This window comes from Phyllostomus discolor, chromosome 12 (assembly GCF_004126475.2).
Source record: "Phyllostomus discolor isolate MPI-MPIP mPhyDis1 chromosome 12, mPhyDis1.pri.v3, whole genome shotgun sequence".
In the NCBI taxonomy this organism is placed as follows: domain Eukaryota; kingdom Metazoa; phylum Chordata; class Mammalia; order Chiroptera; family Phyllostomidae; genus Phyllostomus; species Phyllostomus discolor.
The window spans coordinates 76,060,506-76,080,390 of NC_040914.2; the positions used below are offsets into that span (position 1 = coordinate 76,060,506).

Below are 19,885 nucleotides of genomic sequence, written 5' to 3' on the forward strand. Positions count from 1 at the left end.
ACATCACAAGCCATGTGCGGTTGCTGACACTGCTACGTGGGACTGGGCAGGCCACTGCTTCTCCAAGCCCTGACCCAATAACCTAAGAACCAAATGCAAACTGTAAAACGACTCAAAGACCAGTCTCCAGCCCTGGGCGCACGTGGTTATTCACAGGGCTGCCCAGGCCTTCCCCACTGCGAGGCTGGTCTTTCTAGCCAGCGGCATCTCCTGTGCTTTCTCAACCCCCCATCCTCCCAGTAACTTTGGGCAGTACTGGGCACAGGCAATAACCAGCTCGGAGTCTAAGTGTCTCAGTTCCCAGTGCCACCCTGGCACTTGGGGACCATGTCCTAGTGGCTAGGCGAGCTCGTGCGAGCTGCCGTGGAGGCTGGGGGACTAGGCCTCCTCCCATGACCTCCAGGGTGAGGGCATCCTGCTCAGACACAACGTGGGAGGGAAAGAAAGTGTTTTTGTGGGACCTTTTATCTGCCCAACCATGCAATCGCTGTGTGACTGCTCAAGGAGACTCGGGTTGTTCTCCCACCGGATGCTACACCACAGGCCTCCCGCCAGGCAGAACCACAAGCGTCCCATTGTGCATGGCCCGGAAGGGACCTGGGCATGAGGGATAAGTCTTCCATGCCCCACTGTCACCCTCCAGCCTTGGAAAAGCGGCTCAGCTCTGGGACCGCCTGACCTTGGGGCGGCGGACCTTGCAGGGTGTCGTAGATAAGCCCACAGACAAAAGAAAAATGGCAAAAGCAGGGGAGGGAATGGTAGGCATGTCCTGAACCAAAAAGTGCCCTCTGCCCACCATGTCCATCCGCTTCTCTCTGTGGCTCCCCACACCAAGCCGCCCCCACCCACACTTCCTGAGATGGCTGTTTCAGCCACCCAGATCCAAAATGCCCACCCAACCTCTGCACAGCCTTCTGAAAAGGCCAGGAGCAAATCCTGACACCTTAGGTGGCACAGGTCCCCACACACTCAGCACCATGGCATCCCCGACCCCAGCCACAAGGGCAGCCCACTCCCCTCCCGCCCCTGAGATCGCAGCCCATCGTGCAGTCACGCCCTCCTGCCCTCAGCAGGGCCTCCCAGGTCTGGGCTGGAGCCCCATCGCCCCGTCTGCATTTTCCTGGTCTTGTGTGTCTGACGTCTCTGAAGCACAGAGTGGGGTTTGGTTGGCAGGGCTGTGTGCTCATTGCACTCAGAGCCTGAGAACGTTCTGGTGAAGAGCAAGGGCAGGACTGCTCATGGTCTCATGGCAACTGGGGCTAACAAACAGCCAGCTGGACTTGAACCTGGGGAGGCTGGGCCCCATGCCCAAGCCCCTCCTGCAGCCCCAGGAGCCAGGTGAGCCAAGGTGGAAGATGGGTTTAATGCTGGGGGAGTGAAGGAGAGAGTGCCCAGGCCCGAGCAGGGTGGTCTGTGGCTACCCTGAGCACGTGGAGCTGAGCCTCCACCAAGAGGAGCCAGCCCTCTTCCCAGCAGCACGGGGACCCACGGGGTTTTGCAGGCTGCCCGAGGGGGAAACAGAGTCAGACAAACATTGTGGGAGAAAGGGGTCAACATTTCCAACCGTGCATCCTCCAGAAAGGAAGGCATTCATCTGGGAACAAAGTAAATCTCTTAAAAACAGGAGACAGGAATTTTGCAGACGCTGCACTGTATCCCGAGTTCAGAAAGAAACTGCTTCGGGCAGGAGGTGGGTGGGGGAGGATGTTTTCAACAGCAACGGAATTATAAACACATTATACATTCAAGCCGAACAAAAGCTCTTTGCTCTTCCTACTGAAATTTGTTTTTACAAAAGTCAGGTCCCCCCCGCAACATTCCTCATCTGTCTGTATCCAATCATACCAGCCAAGTAAAAGCCTTCACAAGCAAGGCTTCTATCCGATGACCCATCTCCCAGCTGGACAAAGCAGTGGGTGCATGACCGAGTTTTTTCTCCCACCTGTCGGTCCTAACTACTCTCCATGAGGCCAGGGAGTTACTAGGCCCTGACAGGGCCCTTGAGACCCAAGAAGGAAAGAGTAAGACATGGTCTTGCCTTCAGGAATATGCTGGAGCCTAAAGTCCCAGGAAGGCCCCCCAGCACAGTGGAAGCACCCAGAGCAGCGGTGGCAGGGACCAAAGGCAGGTTCTGGCTCATCCCAGCCATGCCTGTTGGGCTCACCCACAGAGAGTGTCTCAAGGACCTCCTGGGGAACCAGATGCCACTGGTCAGATGCACACTCCCACGAGGTCCAGCTCCTGGGGTGATGACCTAGGCTACCTTCCACAGAGTGATCACATATCAGTGGAATTTTCCCTTCCACGATGACAATGATTGTGGCTACGGGAGGAGCTGGTTCTTACTAGGTACTAATGCCATGCTAAAGACTTCACACATACTAATGCATTTAACAAAGATGGCCTGCTGAATGATCTGGACTCCTGCTTTGACCTCACCAGGTCAGCGTGCACCAGAACCATGGGCTTCTCTCTATTCCAATAGAGGACGAGCAAGGGCAGGTAATGTGGCAGCCACTGCAGACCCACGTGCACCCGATTCTCGAGTCATGAGCATGCCCCCTGCCCAGCCCATGCTCTTTGGACACCAGATCCCTTTATAGTACAGTGCCCAGTGTGGCCAGTCAGGGCTGGGGAGGGAAGGAATCGAGGCAACCCAGAACTGCAAGCATGGATTTCTGGGTGTCATAGCCAGAAGCCCAGAGGACACAGGTGTGAGGCCTTTAGGGGTTTTCCGAGCACACAATTCACAGCTAGCCAGCTCCAAAGTGTGAGAGAGGACGGGCTATGACAAGACAACAGCCACCTCCTGCCCAGGGCTCACAGTGAAGGATAGCTGATGTGAGAGGGTGCCTACGTGGGGTTTCAGAAGTGGCTCAGATTCTGGTTCCCCCTGTGACACTGCATCAGGCCAGCTGTGCCCCTGGTGGGTTAGGGGACACAAGGGCTGTCCTCTGCGGCCCCCGCTTTCTAACAGCACGCAGACATAGAGCGCAGCCCCAGTGCCCACCTGCCCCTCCAGACACAGGGCTGCAGGGGCTGGCTGTGTGTGTCTTCATGATGACCTCCTGTGGAGGGGCTCTCAGAGCCTGTCTAGGACCGCCACTGTGGCTCCACTGCAGGGTCCAAGCCAACGCCCGACCTGGGCCAGCTGTGCACCCGCTGCAGGAGAAGCCAGCACTTCTGTGCATCAAGAGACACCTACAGAAGTGTTCCTGACAGGGCTTTCCACAGCGGCCAGGAACAGGGGGACCACATCACCCTTGCCCATAGAATGATGGGCAAATCATAGCACATTCACAGGGAACAAGGCCCAATAGCCAGAGGATGCACCGTCACCAAATGCCACGCTGTGGGCGACCCATATGGGATGGGACAGAGTGATGCTTACAGGGCAGAGGTCAGCATGGCAGATGCTGGTGTGTGGGGGCATTGTGGGCACGAGGGCCCTGCTGGGGGCTGGGCTGTTCTGCATCCTCCCCTGGGGGGCAGCTCTGACTTACCTGTCTGTAGGGCACCTACCATCTGGGTAGCTTCCTGTGTGCAACATCTACCTTGGGAGACTAAACTAGCAACAGCTCACGACATGCCAGGCACAGTGCTAAGCTCTCTCCAGAAGTCCCCACCCTACCCCTCCCCAGCCCCAACAGTGGGTAGGAAAGTGGGGTTCGGAACGGGGGGGGGAATCTATATCTCCCTGTTTGCTCTGGGTGATATTTAATGTGTTGGATGATGTTCAGTCTCTCTAAGTCAATATCACTGCCTCTCCTGGGATGGTGTGACCTGGCACACAGTGTCCCGATTCAAAGAATACCCTTCATGCTAGCATGCCAGACCTGAGGGCTGCTGCATTCAGGAAGGGGGACCCCCCCTATTAACGCCCCCACCCCCACCCCAGCACAGCAGGGCCTCAGAAGACAGCTGTGAAGGCCCCGGGGCTGCACTCACCCTTCCCGATCTGGATGAAGCCCAGCAGAATGATCAAGGCTAGTGCCAGGAGTTTGGCCGCAGCAAAGGCGTCCTGGACCCGGGTGGCAGCCTTCACGCTGTAACAGTTCACGGCCGTGAGCAGCACTGTGGAGAAAAGGCAGCGAGTGAGTCCCACTGGACAGATGGTCAGCATGACGCAGGGGCAGGCTGAGAAGAAACCCAGCCCCTTTGGTGGGGTCTCATCCTCCAGGACTTGTTTTGATAAACTTGACAACAAACTAGGACCAAGGTCAAGGGCTAAGAATCATAGGCTCCTAAGCTGTGGTCGCAGGTACCCCTGGGCTGTCACAAAGGATTTTTTTTTAAAGAATGAAGTTCAATCTTCTAAGGGAACACCAATCAATACAGGTACCTTCCCTTCCTCCCCCACCCTCCACACCCCTGAGTTGAGCTGAGCCTATCTTAAGAGTGTAGGTTAAATAGCTAACTGCCATTTGGAGGGGGACTGCATTCACCTCTTTGCACCCACTCAACATTTACCATAATTTATTGGGTTCACATACAGCCTACCAAACTTCTTGAAGGTGGGAAACTCTTTCTTCGGAGAGAATCTTTTGGAACCCCACAGAGTTAACAGGGGAGTGAGGTACCCCGCTGGCACAAATCCATGTGACAAGCCAAGTGGTGGGACCACAAACCCCTGAAATGGGGGTAGAAGGTGAATGCCATAGCCCCAGGGCCAAGGGGCAGCCACACCGGGGTGGTCCCAGCTGGTACAGGAAACTACAGTTCTACTTCTGCTGTGACAGCATACTTTGAAACGGAAACTTGCACCAGTCACAGGTGGTTCCCCCCTGACCTGGATGGGCACAGAGGTGGAGACAGGGTGGCTGGTGAACACTCCCGGACATAAGCAGGCGCTGCCCGGGCACCTGGGAGGAGACCGTGCCCCGCGCTCAGGGGCGCTGGGGCGGGTATGAGCATGCTCGGGAGCCACCACTAACTGTTCAGGGATCTCGAGAGCTGGCAGTTCACAAAGCTACCCCGTAAACTTACAATGCAACAAAATTATACTAAAACAAAGGCAATGAAACACTCCACACCAATGCCTTCCCATTTCCCTATTTCTAACTCATTCACACACTCAGGTCTATGTGCTGCTGAGTCGCCTCGCTTCTCAGGTGAGTGCACCTCGCTCTCATCCCAGCTCCCCACCCACGGGTGCGGAACACCAGGCGCCCAGGGAGCATTTACACAGAGAACTGGCAGGGGCACAGATGGGGCCTTTTTTTTTCATGGAGGGCTGGTCATTAAACATTAACCAGCATGGCAGAGCCCAGGGGAAGGGCCTCTCTCCACCTCTCCCCTAATACCCACCTCTTCCTCAGAAGGTTTCAATAAGGTAAGGAAGTCTGTAAAGACTTTTTGCTTGTCCTTCCTCTTTTCTAGACAGAACTAACCCAGGGCTGGGAACCCAGGTGGCATCTTTCCCCAGCAAAAGTAATTACATGTAATTTCACTATTTGAAGATTAGGGTCCAAAGAGATAAATCCATGCTACTTAACTGGAGGAGACCCACCAGTCCAGGTGGAAGGGAAACAGGAAATCTTCCCGGCATGCTCTGGGTGGGAGTAAGGGTGCCACCAATCTGCCGCTCTCTCTTGGAAATGAACTGACAACTTAACAGCAACCGCCCTCTCATTTTTCCTTCACTCCTCTGAACCTTGGCTGATGCAATGGTTGACAGACTGTATGTCATGCACTGAGAAAGTTCAGGCTGAAAAATGTTTTGAAAGTATTTGCTTTTGGTTGCTATCCTAAAACTGAAATATGCAGAATTCCCCCAAGAGCCATGCCATAAGGGCCTGGCTTGGCTCTTACCTGTGGGGACCCTAGCGGAGACCCTGGCTCTCAGGCTGTTCTGCACCTTCAGAGGCTCACAGTAAAATGAGCCGCCTCGGGGTGGTAGGGGTTTAAATGAGGCAGTGAAGACGTGGGGTTCGAGACAAAGTGCCCGTGTCACAGTACTGAAGCCATCTCTTGCAGCAGGAACTGAAAGAAAGGCTCAGAGGGGCCGCACAAGGCAAACAGCACCTGTGGCCTTCAGTGTATGGCTCTGGGGCGGGGTACATGCTCGGTCCTGGCCCTCAGGACCAACGGGAAGACCGCTGTCCTGTGTTAAGCACATCAGCACTGCCATTCCCATCACGGAAGAGGAAAAAGAAGATAAGAGGAATCACCTGTCCAAGGAGGAAGGGGTATTCCCAAGACTGAGACCCAGGTCCGCGGGGCCCTCTGACATCCCCCATAAGACTGACAGTGCAGGGTGGGGAGAGGGAGGGAATAGTAGAATTTCGTCTTTCTGGGCTTCCTGGTAAGTGCTTCCAGTTTAGTGGTCCCTGGCTGGGGGCCAGGATGAAGAGGGCTTGAAGGGCAAGCCCAGGTTCCTTCCTGCTACCGGATGAGTCCCAGGGAGCCCCTGCACAGCGAAAGGGCAGGTCTGGGGTCCCTTGGCTTTTCTGAGTCAGCCTCCCATTTTCTTGTGGTTGAGTGACAGTCCTGACGCAACTGCCCCAGGGTCCTCCTCTCAGCACACTCAGCTTTTCCAATGCAGCAAGAAGCGTGAAGATTGCATCACTCCATTCACTGCCACTGGGGGGCGGGGCAAGCGGGAAGGCACAGCCCAGGCAGGCAGGCAGGCAGGCAGGCAGCTGCTCTCTCTCCACCAGCCCCCAGGGCAAACTCCTCTTCTCCTCACGGGGCTCTCTGGCCTCAGAAAGTGCAGCAGCACTGCGGGCACCACCGAGTGCAGCCAGCTCTGGCTGTCACCTCTGCTCGACTCGCCCCACTTGGGGTCTCTCCACCGCACGGTGAGCAGGGGCAGGGCAGGACTCTGAGGCTCCTGGAAGGGGAGATAGCTTGCCTAGAGAGCCCCCGGCCTGTGGGCTCTCCTACTGCCCTGGTCACTGACACAGGGGGTGGGTCTTAGTTGTCACTAGGGTGAGAAAGAGGCCCCTCCACAGATAACAGAGGGCGCACACCCTGCCAATTCCAAGGTCCCACCCAGCTGTTCCCACCAACAAGGGCTGAGCCCCACTCGTGTCAGAGAGCCACTCTGCACTGAGGCGCTCCCTCCCCGAACACAGGGCCATCCCAAGACATTAAAGATGTCCAGACTGTGAACCAGCGACGGGCTGATGGCCTACAGCCTGGGAGGGAAAGGAACCAGCTCACAGAACAAAGAGGACTTTATAGTATTTGTTCCTTTCTAAAGAGAACCAAAATGCATGATGAAATTTCCATTTTCATTGACTTTGGCTGATGGGTCAACACATACTTTATTGTTCTCATGGTGTTCCTTTTTTAAAAATTTCAAAATGAAATATAATCTTAAGTAAATAGGCGAATCCATCGGGACACAGTGTCTCCTAGCCTTAGCGAAAGCAGCCGTGGGAGGGGGCGGTGGGCTAGGACTGCAGCCCAGTTTCCCTGCTTTAAGCTCCACCACTGGGACAAGATGCCCGGCCTCCCTGAGCCCCAGTTCCCACACCTGTGGGACGGGGACTGATGGGCACTGATGGGGGTGCTGGGTACAGAGATGTGAGAAGGGCTTGCTGCTGTCGTCACCATGACTACTAACCCACAGCCCCTCCAGGAAGGGAGATGAGGAGAAAGCATTGATGCTTGTGCCACATGCAGGTGGGGAGAGCATGGGGCCCTCCAGGGCACGGCCAACCAGCACCAGCAGGCTGATAAAGATGGGTGACTGACTATCAGGAGGGCACCTGGCTAGAAGCCAGCCCTCTCCAGGGTTCCTTGTGCCAGCACCCCCAGATAGGCATGGCTGCGTTCTCAAATGGTGACAGCTGGGGTGAAGGAGATAAGGCCCAGAGCCCCCTGGAGAGGAGGCAGCTCTGGGCTGGATGCTGCCGGCTCATTCAGGTCCGCCCCCTTCTCCGTCCTGATGTGACAGCCCACCCAGGTGGCTGGCAGGGGCATCTGGCTCCACTTCAGCAAAGGAGCCAGGCTCCCAGGACTGCACTGCAGGGACACCATCCCTCTGCTAAGGGGCTCCTGCCCTCCTTCTTCCCTGGTGGCTCTACTTGAACCCCCATCCTCCTGTCCGGTATGCCCTATGGGCCCGAAGTGCTGCCCAGTGAAGGCAGGAAGCCCCCTCGGCTGGCGGCTGGGCCTCCTGCTCTTGTCCCCTGGCCTCCGGGGACACCTGGTTACAGTTAGAGCCCAGCTGTGCTGGCCTGACTGGGTGCCTCAGTTCAGATCAGTCATCTGCAGACTGCCAGGGGAGACCATCCCTGAGGGCTGAGGACTAAGGACACTGGCTGGGCACAAACGCAATGACACACGGCGGCTCCTCCCCTGGATCTGTTATTGCTCAGGACCCCTCCCTGATCCTCAGCATGGTGGCCTCGGGGGTCTCTGCCCACTAGTGCAGCTCAAGACACCCCACTCTCTCTGCTTCCCCATCTGGGTGGTGCTTTCTACATGAGGTTTGAGAGTCCTTGATAAAAAGGGTCAATTCTTGGGGCAGAGGCAGTCAGGGACCTAAGAGCAATGCTTCCTCAGCAGAGGGTGGGGCCCGGCTGTGAGGAGCTGGCCGGGAGGGGCCGAGACGCCAGGCACAGGAGCATCGTTTGGCCCAGAGCTCGGCAGCAAGCCCTGAGAGACAAAATGCCTGTCGACCTCTGCTACCGAAGCTGGTCAGAGACCCAAGCTCAGGCAAATGGCCAGTCTGCTGACTTGGACATCTTGGCACTCACCGGGTCCTGGACTGAGCCCTGGCTACAGGTGGGCCTGCTCCTAGGATGAAGGCCAATGACCACACACAGGATGGTGTGACCCGGGAGGCTAGGAGAGCCGACACCAACAGGACTGACCACTGAAGGGGCGCCCAGTCACTGTGAGTTCTTGTCCTGCCTTTGCCGTATTCACCTAAATCCACCTGGCACACACAAGGCCGCCAGCCTCACAGCCAGGATGCGCTAGAACCCTGAGCAGCTCAGGCTGACGAGGGCTCCAGACCTCATCTCTACTGCCGGCCACTGAGGGAAAAGGAGGCAGTTCCCAGGAGCAGGGACTTTTGTTCAGGTGGAACCCGACCTACCCAGGAGCAAATCAAGAGGCCGCCACCCACGGGTGAGGCAGGACATGAAATCTGGAGTCCGGGGGGCACACCGGGCCCTCAAGCCAGTGTTCTTGGCTTTAAGGGTCCTTTGGGACCCTCAAGCCAGCGTGCCCCCTGGGTCTCCATTCACTGATTTCTGCAAAAAGGTACCACACTACTAGGCCCTGACTGGTGAGGCTCAGTGGGCTGGGTGTCATCCCACCAACCAAAAGGTCGCTGGTGGATTCCCACTCAGGGCACGAACCTCGGTTACAGGCCAGGTCCTCAGTAGGGGCATTTGAGAAGCAATCGATCAATGTTTCTCTCACACATCAAAGTTTCTCTCCCTCTTTCTCTCCCTTCCTCTCTCTAAAAATGAATGAATGAAATCTTTCAAAAAAAAAGATATTACTAATAGACCAGCATCACATTTTCAAATTTCCCATGACCAGCCCAAGAACACGTGTTTGCCTCATGTTCACATCTTTAACCAGGGCTGGGTTACGCCCGACCACAGAGTTCATCCCAGCCCAGCGTGCAGGTGTTGGCGAGCGTCTGCAACAAGGCTCACACATTCATTTCCAAACACACCAGAGACAGCTTAGTCAACTCTGAAATCCACTGACACCGAGTCCCGGGGTGAGCGGGAAACCCCACGAACAGAAACTTCTGATTCACTGGTCGTGGGACGTAAGAGTCCTGGGGAAAAGAGAGGGTCCCACAGGACCCCTAAACCTAAGAACAGACAGCTGACAGGAAAGAGGCCCATCCCCTGGCTCTGAAACCTGAGGGAGTTCTAACATGGGGTGTGACCTTGGCCGGGTCACTTAGTATGTCCGAGCCTGTTTCCTCATCCAGTAAGACAGACTACCACAGCCTGCTTTGTGGGTGAGTAATGCTCACCCACACCGTCTGGCACCCCATTAAGGATTGGTATTCATAGGACTGGTCACTGCTAGCGTGAAGATCGGTTGAGAACAGATGAAGCTGTGTGTGCAGGGTTCTCAGCAGTTAGGAGTCTCTACCACTGGCATACACGCATGCATCTGTGGACAGAAACTCCACCTCCTCCCCAAACCCTCTGTTCCTCCAGCACTTATGCTAGAAGAAATAAAGAGGAAAAAGAAGAGAAAACCTTCTGTAGACACTGAACCCGAGGGCTGAGAGGACACGTGTAGTACTCAACCCTCATTTGACAGTTGGGGTAAAGACAGCTCAGAGAGGTTGTCCAACATGCTGAAAGTGACACAGCACTCATCAGAAGAGCAGGGTGAGTATGCTCAGGTCTCCTGGACACTCAGCCAGGGGCCTCAACCCTGGCTGCCCATGAGAAGCTCCACCACAGCTCCCTGACCTGTATGGTGCTTCACTTTGCTAGGTTGCAAAGGGGACCTGGGCATCAGTCCTAATCAGGTGACTCCAAGGTGCAGCCAGGCCTAAGACCCACTGATGGGGGCAAACCCCGTACGGCCCCGCCCGACACGAGCATACCTGAGATACAAGTCTACTGTGCGCCCTCAAAGCGGCCAGGGTGAGGGGAGACTCTGCCCCACATACCTGAACCAGGCTGCTGTTACGATGTAGGGCCTTGGACTGGCGTCTGCTACTTTCTGGGCTGAGGTGTCTCGTGTGGGACGCGCAGAGAGCAGTGACCATGAGTGCCTGCTCTAAGCACCCTGGGCTGCTGGCCAGACCCCCAGCTACCCTGCCTGCAGGCCCCCGTTAGGCACAAGCCCTGAACTGAGCTATAGAACATGTTCACATGTATCTCCCTCCTTCTGGGTGAGACCCCCCAGGACAGGGCCCAGTCCCCATTCTGCTCCACAGGCCCTGGCCCAGCACTCCAGTAGAGGGTCTTCATACAACCTGACGGCACTGGACCCCACGGAGCCCCGCCCCGCTGGAGAATAGTGGAGGCTGAGAGCCCCTCTGTCACGTCCCTCGGAGAAACCCCTCCCTCTACCCCTACAGGACACAACGCCCCCGTTTACCTGTGACCAGGCCAGACACAGACCCTCATGTACCTCTGTGCCTCTGCAGTGATGAGCTGAACCTCCTGTCCCCACCAATCCATTGAAACAAAATGCTCCTGCCCTGGCTGGTGTGGCTCAGTGGACTGAGCACCGGTCTTTGAACCAAAGGGTTGCTATTGGATTCCCAGTCAGGGCTCATGCCTGGGTTGTAGGACAGGTCCCCAGTAGGGGGCGTGCAAGAGGGCAACCACACACTGATGTTTCTTTTTCTCCCTCCCACCCCCCTGTCTAAAAATAAATAAAATCTCTAAAAATAAATAAAAATAAAGGTGGTTTTTTTAAAAAAACAAAATGCTCCTTACCCAAACTCTGGTTCGGCTCCTCCCCTTCCCCAGACTCCTCGACTTGGCCCCCCTCAGCCCCAGCCAGTAGACAGCCCCTGCAGGTACAGGCTGGCCCAGGGGGACACCTTCCCTCCCCTCCATCCTCCCAGCCACCCTTACCCCCCACACAACTCGTCCTTTCCCTTAGCTCTGAGGGGGTCTCAACGCCCCCAGACCCATACCATACAGGTGCAAGTGTGCAGGGCACCGAGACCCATCAGAAGTGGCTCCGGCCAGGCCCCACCGACTCCGGCCACTGCACTCAAAGTACCTGCAGCCTCCTTTCCGCACCTGGAGGAGTCATAGCTCCTGGACCCCCACTACTCCCCTCGCTGGGCACACCTGATCTGTCACATTTAATTCCTGGCACCTCTGACACCTGACCATTGCTGGTGGGATGGTTAACTTGCACATCCTCCATGGGCACAACCCGCCCCATCCTCCCCCGGGCTCTGAAACACAGGCCCAGAGAAGCCAAGCACCTGGCCCCTGTCCCACAGCCTTCTGCATCAGCCCTGGCCATCCAGCTGGATCGGGCGGACAGGGTCCCCCAGAAAGGAAGCAGGTGAAGACACAGCCCGTGTGAGTGCCGAGGGCTGAGTCCTATGCTGGTCGTGGGCAACTCACACAGACCTGGATACTATGCTGGGCTGGTCACAGGGTCGCAGTGGGCCATGGGGCTCATGCCTGCAGGAGATGGCCGTGCTTCTGTATTGGCTACCCTTTGAGTAACTTACAAATGATCAAGTCTCAGCAGCGACAGATGTCAGCCAGCAACCGCAGTCAGAGTGACTCGGAGCACAGATCGGGTTGCGTGCGTCACTCTCACAGAGCCCGAATGGGAAGTCAGTGCTAATTCTTCACATAGCAGGCAAAACCCACTGGGGGAGGGGTGGGCTCCATCCTAAGAAATGCCCTGTCTGGGATCTCCCAGTCTCCAGAGCAAGGGCAAGAATTCAGCACCCCACCAGAATCGAGGAAAGAGCTGGGCAGGGTCCTCCCACCATGATGTAGATGGGACCCCAACCTCCAGTCCCAAAAAGCTGCTGGATTAAGTGGCAGTCGTTTTGGTGAGGACAGGGCAGGGCAAAGCCGAGAGGTGGGAACAGGTGCACTCTGGGCCACTCCCCTGGCCACAGTCCTGACAAGGGCCTGGAAGGTGACACCGACCAGGGGTATAGGATCACATGGCCCCTGCAGTCCCCAGCACCTGCTGTGAGTCATGGAAGAAGGGAACAGGAACTGGAGGCCAGTGTGGCCACAGGACAGGGCCCACGGCCACAGGGCTGCTGCAAGCCGTGGCGCAGCTCTCAGCCTGCCCTGCCCGGGAAGCTCGTTTGCCATGCAACTTCGATGGAAAGACGAGAAGTGTATAAGGAGTCTGGCACCCCACAGACAGGGGGAGAAGCGCTTCCCAGGAATCCAGCATATGGACGAACCTCAGACCTACGTGTCCTTGCTCTGCCAACCAGCTGTCTGGACGTGGGCTCCGACACCATTCCAGACTCTTGGCACCCACCACCCTCCCCACAGACTTGGTCTTGTGTCCCCACACTGCTGATGACTAAAGGCAGTTGAGTGTGGAGGTGGGCGCAGAGTGTACACTCAAAGCCCACCTCTGCCTCAGTTTCCCCAGCTATAACATGGGAATGACAACACTCATTTCACAGGCTGAGGTGCAGAGCATGTGGGGAGGGGAATCCAAGCACATCAGCTAGAAAACATCAGACCTGTGTCTGATCAGGGCCTCTCCTGGGGGTAGAGGGGGCTTTCAACCTGGCCAAGGTCTTGGGGGCCTGAGCACCCTGTGACCACACAGTTTCGAGCAAATGTCCTGGCACACATTTCCGGGCAGAGCCCGCACATTCCAAGGGATTGTCAGAAGGGGCTGTGACCCAGGGAAACAGGGTCTGAAATGCTTCCCCACATCCACCACCTCCCTCGGGGGTGAGGCAGTGGCGGGGGGTACGGGGGGGGGGGGCGTAGTTCAAACCCTTCTATAAAGGATCAGACAGGACTCAGCCCCAGTCCTGTGACTTGGCCTGACTCCCTCCAACAGCCAGACCACTTTCATGTCTGGCAGGCAAGTTGGATTTTAGTGCTAATTACTGGGCTGTTGTCTGCACTGAGCTCACGGCTTGTGATTCTGGGTTAGCTGGCTCCTTGGAAACACACAGGAGCCTTTGCCTAATACATCAAAGGGCTCAGCCCTGGTGGCTGGCAGGCTGCTGGACACCTAGAACTAGGCCTCACTGTGACAGGTCTGATTGGAGTCATGAGGACAGAGGTGGATACATTGTCTGGGGTCCCACACCGCCCAGAAGCAGGACCATCACCTGGAGCTGATGGAAATGAGCCAGGAAGATAGAAAACTAGGGAATTAGGGGGTGCTATTATGGTCTCTCCTCCCCCACTCTGGGCATCACCCCAACTGACCAACTTACCTGCAAGTCAGCTGGCTATGGCTCAGATACCCAAGCTGCACCTCATCTACGCCCGAGAGGAGCTGACAGCAGGCTGGCACTGCTCCCCACCCCCACCCCTACCACCGCCCTGAGGCCAGCGGGGCTGACATGTGCATGCTGAGCATCTCATCCGCTCAAGCCCCAGCCAGAAATACTGGCACGCACCTTTGGCTTTCCTCTCCTTCTCTCTACCCTCTCTCTTCTTCCTTCTGTTCTCTAAACCAGAAAAGAGTAAGTTCGAGGGCAGCTTGAGATGTTACAAGTTAAGTATCAGACAGAGGGCGGTATGAAGAATAAGCCACAGCCACCGTGTGCAATGCACCGTGTCCCAAAGTGCAATCGCTAAGCCCGTCATGGCCTAGTCTTCTCAGGGCCTGCCCACGTGCAGTGCAGGCTCTACCTGACACCAGGGGAAATATTTCAGGTCATGGGTCCTCAGAGGAACAACAGCTAAGGTTCCCCCACCCCCACCCCATCCCACCCTCCACCCAACTCAGATGGAGAAAGAGGAGGATGAGCAAGCAGTGGGTCTGCTGTAGCCACTTCCCTGACACCTACATGTCCTGCGTGGGCGTGAGCAATCACAACTCAGACAGGCCCCAAGTCTTTTGCACAACTCAACGAGGGAGAGGTGGACCCATTCAGATCCCTTCTGAGAGCTTCTCCCTTGAGATTAAGGACCAATGAGGCCACAGTTCTTTCCGAACCACAGCCCCTCTCACATACAAGGCCCTGCCCTGGCCCTCATCTGTGCCCCCAGCCCAGGCCCCTAGCAGAGTCCTCTCCAGACATTTTATGGAGAAAGGGGCCTTGGAAGGAGGGATAAACTGATTTCAGCAACTGCTAACAACTTTTCATTAAGCAATAAATAATCCATATAAACCTGGTCATGAGTCAAATCCCCCATGGCCACTACAGAGTTATGAATCTAGCCTCTTGCCTTTTTAGCTCATTAATAAGATGAAAACACCAGAACCGTGTCATCATTTCTGCCAGACCTACAAGCAAAAGGACTTTTCCCCCATTTATACTGTCCCTAGGATCATTCTAAGCACCAAAGCCATTTCACACCACAATTATTTTTAAGTTTTACAGACTTGGTTAATTATAGAATCATAGGTTTTTGATCTGAAACTAATTTTTTATAAATCCTCACTTGAGAATGTATTTATTGATTTTAGAGAGCAAGGAAAGGGGGGAGGGGGGAGAGAGAGAGAGACAGAGACAGACAAACATCTATGGCCTCCTGGACATGCCCCAATCAGGGATCAAACCCACAACCTTGCAGGGGTGTCCAAACTTTTGGCGTCTCTGGGCCACACTGGAAGAAGAGCTGTCTTGGGCCACACATTAAATGCACTGTGACATGTAATCACAAAAAAAAACCCCATCTCATAATGTTTTAAGTAAATTCGTGATCTTGTGTTGGGCCACATTTATAGCCTCCTGGGCTGCATGTGGGCGACGGGCCTCAGGGTGGACCCCCTGGTATGGGATGATACTCCAGCCAAATGGGCAACCAGGATAGGGCTCACAGCACAATTTTTTAACAAGCAGAAAGAAACTGTTGCGGGATATGCCCAGGGGACTGAAAGGATCAGGCAGCAAAATGAGAACTGTGCTCCGGAACACGCTGCTGGAAAGAGCGGTGCCAGGGCCGCAGGCCACCCTGGGGCACACGCCTGCGGGGATGCGCTCCAGGAAGAAAGTGGTGCCGGGCCCCCTCTCTCTTCTTAAGGAAAAATTCTGAACCCAGCTTTTGTGCAATAACTACAGAACACTCAGGAGCTTTCTGTGGCTTTTCTGTGGAAACCCTCACTGCCTTCTCAGAAGTCCACTCCGTGGTCCACACCGTGACCTTTCACTGCATTGGATGAGAACAGCTGTGCCAGCCTGGTAAGCAGAGTCCTGTCAGCCTGGGACCAGCCCACAGCTCTCTCCAGACCGAGCAAGGCTCTAGGCTAGTGCTGGCTTTTGCAGATGACACACCCCTCTGTGTTACTGAAAATCCTCCTTCCATCAGAAAAAGTCACACACACACACACACACACACACACGTGTCACACATTCACACAGGTGGTTCAAAGAAAAAGAGCTATGAAAGCTGATGTACGCATGGAAAAGGGACCTATTGGCATGACCGGCACCACTGGGCGGGCAATACCAGAACACAAGTGACCTACAGTGCGTCCATTGCAGCCCTCTAGAATCCAGAAGGATTCACCTACTAAACCCAAAAGTTTTAAAAAGGAATCCATTTTTAAAGACTAAAGAGGGAACCCTTTAAAGATATGATCATTTTCATTACATTGCGGGCTCAAACATGATTATCGTATATCTAACAACGATGAAAATCAAGCAATTAAAATTCTCCTAACGACAAAACAACCCAACAAAGTCACCTTGCCTTTCTAGAGGCTTTTCCTTAGCCAGTCCAGTGCATCATCCCATAAAACTCTCATCTTAAAGTCCACCAGAAGCCAGAGGCTTTCCTATTCTGAGGCACATCAACTACTGCCGTAACTACTCCTGATCTGGACCAAGGTTGTTAAAGCTGAGATCCACGCCACTGAGACACCAGCCCCCTGCCCCCTCAAAAGGCAAATATTGCCCCTTTACCTGGCATGGCTGCCTATCAGGGTCTCGGGACAGCGTGTGACCTCAGCAGGCAAACAGCTGTGCAGAGTTCTGCCTTCTGGATACACCATTTCTGGACCACGCCTTGGAGTTCTGAAACACCTGCCCCCAATCCTGATTGATGCGGTTCACTTGTTGGAGCAACACACGTAAAGTAAAGGGTCGCCAGTTGACTCCTGGTCAGGGCTCACACCTAGGCTGCATGTTTGGTCCCAGAAGGGGGCATGCAAGAAGCAACCAATGGACGTTTCTCCCTGTCTTTCTCCCCTGCTTCTCTTCTCTCCAAAGAATAAATAAATACACATATTATTTAAAAAATAAAAAATAGCCTTGGCTGGTGTGGCTCAGTGGATTGAGTGCCAGCCTGCAAACCAAAAGGTCACTGGTTCCATTCCCAGTCAGGGCACATGCCTGGGTTGCAGACCAGGTCCCCAGTTGGGGGCGTGCAAGAGGCAACTGACATATGTATCTCACACATGGATATTTCTCCCTTTGTTTCTCCCTCCCTTCCCCTCTCTCTAAAAGAAAATATATAAAATCCTAAAAGAAATAAAATAATTAATTAAACAACCGGCCCCCATAGCACAGCGAGACGGATGCAGGAAACTCAGTGCACGTGCCCCACAAGCCCAGCAGAACCAGCAGGTGGGCCAGGCAGAAGCCACTTCCCGTAACTCCACGGCTAGGACTCAAAACCGTGATGTACTCGGCTATTTCTGTACTTAAATGCATGACTGAGATTTGGGCAAATCTTCAAATTAGGTGGCAGGTCTGAAAGCAGGACACTTCCATCTTGCAAGCCTCCCTCGAGGTTGGCCAAGAGGTAGGCGGAAAAACTGCCCATAGCTGAAAAGAAATGAAAATCACATGGCATTTGCTACAAATGACTTGTTTTCTGAGACCCGATAAGAAAACTGTTCTGCAGAGCAGCCATTTCCCCCAGTCTGGTTCCCTCTCAGGTGAAACACGTACTAGGCCCATGCCCATCGACACACTAACACTGTAGTGTGGAGGGGACACTGGTCCAGGGAAGGGGAACTCGGCCTGACCGCCGCTGGACCGCAGTGCTAGGTCCAAGCCAAAACAGAGATTACGTCCTATAATCGTCTCAGAGACTTTTTCCTGGAACAGGCCTCTGCCCTGTTCTGGGGAAGTATGTCACATATTTCCCTCTTATCTGGGGCGGGTCACACCCAAGTTCCCCAATCACCCTGCCCTGTCCTATACAATTCCTTAGCACTGGCCAGGTGGCACCGATGATAGCCATGTTGTCTTGCCAATGCCCAAGATGTACCTCCTATGCGAAGTTCCCTTCATAAACTCTCAGTGTAATGATGCTGTCAGCCTTTCTTCAGTCTCTGGTCCCTGGGAAATTTTACGTAACATGCATCCACCAACATACCGGGACCATGCCCACCAACCAGTGGGACTAAGACCATCAACACACTGGGATCATGCCCACGGCATACTAATACCTTGTCCACCAACATGCCAGGACCGTGTCTACCAATACACTAGCACAGTGCCCACCAACACTGGGACTACGGCTAATGGCTGTCAGCACAGCGTGGGGCCCCCAGTCCTACCCAATACACACAAATTTAATCTATGGGGAAGTACCTTTCTTTTACCACTCAAAGCAATCTTCGGGGGACTGGACACTGCTCCCCACACACAATTGTATTACTGTGTCTTTTGGTTTGTTTGTTTGCTTTTTTTGTTGTTGTGAGTCAGCTTCTACTGATTCCTGATAAGCTAGCTGGTTTGAAGAGGAAAATGAATGGGAAAAAAATTAACTACAGTTTATCTCCAGAAGCAGCACCTGGGGAGCTCAGACAAGAAATTTGGATAGGGTTAACCTGGGGAAGGGGACTGCCCACAAGACGCGTGGGAAAGGAACTCTGCCGTACTGCGCACGATGACGTGTAAATGAATGGATGAATGAAACGCACGTGGGTTCCAGGGCAAGTACCTTCGCCTAGAGCCGCGGGGATGGTCTGGGGATGCAAAATGGCATTGGGGTGCGGGGATGGACAGGATACGAAGACAGCAGGGGGTTCAGGAGATGCCCCAGGGGTGCGGGATGGCCCGGGGACGCCCCCCACCCCCGCCACCTAGGCCAGGTTCCGTGCCGATACTCACTCACGCAGAGGCAGGCCACGAGCTTAGCGGCCTCCTCCGGAACCGGGCAGGCAGGGAAGAGCGGCTTGAGCAGGTAGGTGGCGAAGACGAGCGCCACGATGTACTGCGAGGAGGGTCGGATGATAAGCAGCTCTATCCAGAGCTTGAGGAATGCGGGCAGCGAGCCGTAGACCTCCAGCATGTAGGCATAGTCACCGCCGGATTTGGAGATGGTGGTGCCCAGTTCGGCGTAGCAGAGAGCGCCCACAATGGAGAAGACACCACACACGGCCCACACCACCAGCGACAGCCCGGGTGAGCCGGCCTCCTTGAGAACACCGGTAGGTGTGACGAAGATGCCGGAGCCGATGATGGTGCCTACGATGATGGCCACTCCGTTCACTAGCGTAATGTTCCTCTGTAGAGTCACACCCTCGCTTTCCAAGCCCTCCGAGCCCACCGCGCGCCGCGCCTCCAGCATCTGTTCTCGCGCCTGCCGCTCCTCCTCTGCCGCCGCAGGGGCCGCCGACGAGCGTCGCTTAGGGCCCACGCCCACCATAGTGCCTGGACGCACCGCTCTCGCCCGACACGAGGCGAGGTCCGCGGCTAGGACCAGCTGCTCCGAGCTTTTTGAAATTCTCAGACCCCGCCCCGGCCCCAGCCCCGCCCCGGCCCCAGCCCCACTCCGCCCCGCCAGCGCCCCCTGGTGCCTCCATAGAGTCAGTCAGAGTCAGTCGCTGCTCAGCTCGCTCTCTGATTACCAGGACAGGCCCCCACTTCACAGGTTCCCCCAGGTGCAATTCAGTGACTATGCCCCACCGATCCTTAAGATAGATATGGGCCACCCGTGGTTCAGCCCTAGTATACCTGTGGTTCCCTATGCGACCCCGGGACCCTTGCGTTCCGTTTGGTTCTGAACGCTATTCCGCGGTTGGTAGGTCCCCGGCACCCCCCCACCCCCCCTTTGGTCCCAGACTGGCAGCAGACGGTGCAGCAGGGCCTACCCGCGGCCACAGCGGAGGAATGGTGGGATCTGAGGTGACTCTGGGGCTCAAAGAAGGCCTGCCTATCCCCTGAAGGGCGCCCCGGCTCAGTGGGGAGCCGGCCTCCTTTCTATGGATTGGCGTAATAGGGTCTCCCACTCTCCTGGGAAGAGGAGGATCAAAACGACCCCTTCTAGGGGAAGCTCGTGGTTCAGCTGGGGCGTGGGGTACAGAATCAGATTTCAGTAGTGAGCCAGATTTCTGAAGGTAT

General features: G+C 55.3%; 1 protein-coding gene across 1 annotated transcript in view; it reads right to left on the bottom strand.

Annotated features, from left to right (window-relative positions):
* Window positions 1-19,272, bottom strand: part of SLC7A5 (solute carrier family 7 member 5) — a 38,062-nt gene extending 18,790 nt beyond the window's left edge. The window contains exons 1-2 of the mRNA XM_028501742.2: window positions 18,653-19,272; window positions 3,949-4,074 (exon numbers count right to left, since the gene is read on the bottom strand). Coding sequence (XP_028357543.1) covers window positions 3,949-4,074; window positions 18,653-19,190 — 664 coding nt within the window. The 5' untranslated portion in view covers window positions 19,191-19,272. The remainder of the gene's footprint in view (window positions 1-3,948; window positions 4,075-18,652) is intronic.
* Between the last annotated feature and the right edge of the window lie 613 nt (window positions 19,273-19,885).